The sequence below is a fragment of the Branchiostoma floridae genome, chromosome 17 (assembly GCF_000003815.2).
Source record: "Branchiostoma floridae strain S238N-H82 chromosome 17, Bfl_VNyyK, whole genome shotgun sequence".
Classification (NCBI taxonomy): domain Eukaryota; kingdom Metazoa; phylum Chordata; class Leptocardii; order Amphioxiformes; family Branchiostomatidae; genus Branchiostoma; species Branchiostoma floridae.
This window is the reverse complement of record NC_049995.1, coordinates 15,396,524-15,400,612: the sequence shown is the minus strand read 5'-3', so window position 1 is coordinate 15,400,612 and position 4,089 is coordinate 15,396,524. Positions and strand designations below refer to the sequence as shown.

Sequence of the window (4,089 nt, the reverse complement as noted above, 5' to 3'; positions counted from 1 at the left end):
AAGACAGACCAGTCTCAGTTGTAAAATAATTCTAAAATAATTTTGTTGTAATAGTGACAAAATGCTGTCAAAGACAAATGAAAGAAAGCAATTTACGCTCTTGTATAAGACAGATAAAACATTTATTAACGCAATTTCCAGATGAAAGTTAATCATTAATAAGTAACTGGATCTCATTTAGGACTTTCCAGACTATAGATGCAGAACTCAGTGACTGGTGATGATGATCTCATTCTTTTTAGATAGCATCCACTGCTATTTTCAGTGGCAATGAGAACATCTATTGATCATATCAAGTTGCTTGTCAATAAGTAACTGTTACTTGGAAATTGTGTAGAACTGAGAGTTACTTAAACAGATCACTTATGCCACGATTTATCTTCGGAATCATATCAGTCGAAAAACTTCTTTCCCTCCTGGGTTTGTTACTTTTGAGGGAAGTTCCTCTGATCTTTTCAGCGGTTTCTGCTGCCGTTTCCTTGAGAAAGGAAGTAAAGCCGATATCGTACGGGTTTGTCGTCCAGTCTCCGTTCTCGTACACTTCAAAAAGAATCACCATGAAGATAGTAAGCAGGAAGAACTGCATAACAACCTGGTACAAGAAGAAGATCAGTGGGCCGAGTATTCTATGGCCCGAGGACAGAGCGTCGAAGTCAAAACTACCCAACATCATCAGAAGAAGGCTTTGAAGACTGGAACTTAGGTTCTTGTACTCATTGCTATTTGAGCCGTGAGTTAAAGCCATCATTATGATAAAGGCTAACAGAATGACAGCCACAGAAAACATGAAAGACATGAGGGGTTTGAGGGACTTCTTCATCGTCATAGACAAGGCGTACACGTGAGAGTTGAAGCGCAGGAGGCGGATAAACTTTAACGTAGCGCAGCAGATAAGAAAACCTTGTAGATAGGTGGAGATTTGGAACCAGCTGACAGCGCTTTTATACAGATGAAAGACGGAGTTGCCGTTCCTCCGTTGTTCTGCCACCTCGTCTATGATGTTCTGTGTGTAGAAGTAGATGACGAGTGTTGAGAAGCCGACGGTGATCACGAGAAGATCTACCCAGCTCCAGAACTCGCAGAGATACTCAAGTGGCCGTGACATCAGAGACTTTCCTGAAATGCAATGCACAGGGACATAAGCAACTTCATAAATTCTCTTCAGTCAATGTTACAGATTGAATTGTCTTCGGACTTATTTTGCAGTCAGACGCTCTCTGAAACTTCCAAGCCTTGACAAAATTAACCTAGTTGCCCGTATCATTTTGTATTACGCAATACTCTAGCTGCATGTCTACGTTTTACAGGTGTAGTCTGTCATGTGTGGTGGAACATAAAAATATACCCAACAACTGCCACCTTAGTGCAATATGATAGCGTCCGATCATTTGACGACAGACAGACCCGTTGCTAAGCTGAGGACGGGTGCTTTGACTGGAGCATTGAGACAACAAGAGAATTGTTGAGATGAAAACATTTGCACGTACCTTCGCGAAATACAAAGTAGAGTAGAAACAACGCCAGCACCCCTCTCAAAACCAGAAGTAAGATGACGTCATGCTGTATGAGTCTCACAGTGACGATCTCCGAACTCTTGTAAGCTGCCCCGAGATTGGTGAACTCCACAACCAACGACACAACCGAAAACAGATTCACGTGCGGATTGTACAGGATAAACTCGATGAAAACTGCACGACTGTTCTCGTCCAACCAACGTTGCCGTTGTAGGAAGGACATCGACTCATCAGTCGCTCCTAGCCAAGCGATGTAGCCGCCGCCGATGTACGAACCGTGCTGTCCGAAATAAGGGACTCCTGGAGGCAAAGACAACCGTTAATTTTTTTAAAAATGTTCTTTGGGACAGACGAGGACAATGTGGCACAGCACTTACGTTAGTAACTCAATTTTACAGTCAGTGGCACATACAGACTACGTAACAAGGTAATCTTAGTCTTTAACCTCCCCTACCGAAGTCAGGTACCCATTTTGGGCAGTGAGCACGTCGAGTATCAAACTCGGGACCTCTAGGTTCCGAGCCAACCACTACCAGCTACGCCACACGACGTCCGCAAACCTTACTACACTTACCATCTGTGAGTGAAGCATAAGTATACCTCCACGGGCTCACATTGTTCGCACAGTTGTGTAATTCGCGAGATGTTTGTGAGCTGGAGGGACTGCAGACCGTGTTGCCTGTCCCGTTTGCTGTTGTGTTGTCGGGAACCCACAGTAAGGTGTAGTTCTGTGTATCAGCCACACTGAGGGAATACGGCACGCTACAACGCGATGTCACGTTCAGCATTTGCTTGGGCGGTCTACAGTGTCGTCCTATGATTAAGGGTATTACAGACATTTAGATGTAAAAAAATAGCATTGCTTTAAAGTCCATTTGTGTTGGTAAAAGTCATTCTGATTAAAGTTGAATTGCAATTATCAACACAAGTCTAAGTGTTTTAAGCTCTATCTGCCTTTACATTTTACAAGTCTTTTTAGAGAAGAAGTTGAACCTGTAAATGCAGAATCTGATGTAGAAAGATGCCACATTCCTATTTCACCAAATGTAAAATTACTTTCTTAACTTGTACTTAGCTTTTAAGAACATAAACGTACAATAATGGTCTTCATTTATTCGCCCATTCTTTTACCAACGAAACGACATTTCCTTAAGCTCACCTGGCTCTACTCGCACCTGCCGCAGCTGTACGGGACCAAGCGGGTAGGTGACCATGTCTCCAAGTAACCTGGCGTCTGGAGTAACTCTGCCGTTGTACCAGCTGCTCACGTGGAGGGCGGGCATCAAACCAGTTGTTATCCAGATCCAAAACGACGGGATGTCATGGATCTACAATGATACGGACCAAGTTATCACGTCATTGAGAATACGTCGACGAAGGTAAGACATCAAATAAGGAAGGCATGCGTAATGCTTCTAAATATGCATGCATATTTCGAGTGAGTGAGTGAGGAAGGAGGGAGAGAGGGATGGAGGGTGTTACTGAATGTGTGATCATGGGTAACCGTGAGTTAGTAAGTGAGAGTGAGTGAAAGAGTGAATGGATGATTGAGTGAATGAGTGAGTGAGTGAAAGAGTGAGTGAGTGAGTTCCACCTCAAAGAACCCCACGTCGCCCGTCTCCAGTATCTGCCTCCCGGCATTTTGTGTCATGTAGAACGCCATGGGGCTCCGTTCCCCGTATGAGGTCGCCATGACAATAGCGATGAAGAGCGCGAACACCAGAACCTCCAGCACGGCGGCGCGCCTCTTGCGTTTCTCTGCGCTCTTCTGACGCTGCTCAGCAAGAGTGGACTCGTCTGGTGGTAAGTCCAAAGTGCCAGTTACAGAGTCCTGCAGTGCGAAACCAATTCAATATCATCAGTTAAGCGACAAAAATCTTTATTTTTCACCAATATCTTACTTCAGCGCGCCTCTTGCGTTTCTCTGCGCTCTTCTGCCGCTGCTCAGCAAGGGTGAATTCGTCCGGAGGTGAGTCCAAACTACCAATTTCGGAACCCTACATAGCAGAAATCAAATCAGATTCACACAACGCCAAACTTTTTCTAAAGTATGTTCAACTAGACATAAAGGAAACTAACAGATTTAAGTAACCAAGAGTTTTTTCTTCTTTGAGGATGGTCAGATAGACCAAAATGGTCAAATATATTGTGCCGTACCCCATGACTGTACTTGTAGAAGTGACATTAGTGAGGTAGCCATAACTGTTAAAATCATCAACATGAGTGCAATACCACATTGTCTTTGTCCAAAAGCAAAAGATGCAAAGAACCGATCTAGACTTTGGTCTTTACCCAAGTCCAATTATGGGGCAACAAGCATATGCTTTTTATAAAAGGTCTCAATAGGGGCTGCACGAGCAACCTCCATGGAGGAGCTCTACAGAGCACCTCCATGGAGGTTGCTCGTACAGCCCTCCAGCTCCACGAAACGGGCTCTACGCACTCATGAATGCAAACACATAGTTCTCGTCACCTTCATGATTTTTTTTAAATCCATGGAGAAGCTTCTCTCGTAGAAGAAAAACATAAGGGGACGGGCTGAAGTAGCACCTTCAACAAATGCGAACTATGAATG

At 44.1% G+C, this 4,089-nt stretch overlaps 1 protein-coding gene across 1 annotated transcript; it reads right to left on the bottom strand.

Annotated features, from left to right (window-relative positions):
- Positions 1-316: 316 nt before the first annotated feature.
- LOC118404153 (polycystin-2-like) lies at positions 317-2,318 on the bottom strand. The gene is made up of 3 exons (XM_035803176.1): positions 2,089-2,318; positions 1,488-1,814; positions 317-1,116 (listed from the first exon to the last, which is right to left on the bottom strand). Exons 1-3 carry the CDS (start codon positions 2,300-2,302, stop codon positions 347-349), a joined length of 1,311 nt encoding a protein of 436 aa, XP_035659069.1. The 5' UTR covers positions 2,303-2,318; the 3' UTR covers positions 317-346.
- Positions 2,319-4,089: the final 1,771 nt, after the last annotated feature.

Bases quoted from the DNA above. Each gene is read 5' to 3' on its own strand.
- LOC118404153 (XM_035803176.1), bottom strand. From the start codon at position 2,302: ATGCTGAACGTGACATCGCGTTGTAGCGTGCCGTATTCCCTCAGTGTG. The intron at 1,815-2,088 runs GTAAGTGTAGTA...CTTTGCCTCCAG, and splicing joins TTATGCTTCACTCACAGATG to GAGTCCCTTATTTCGGACAG. The intron at 1,117-1,487 runs GTACGTGCAAAT...ATTGCATTTCAG, and splicing joins CTACTTTGTATTTCGCGAAG to GAAAGTCTCTGATGTCACGG.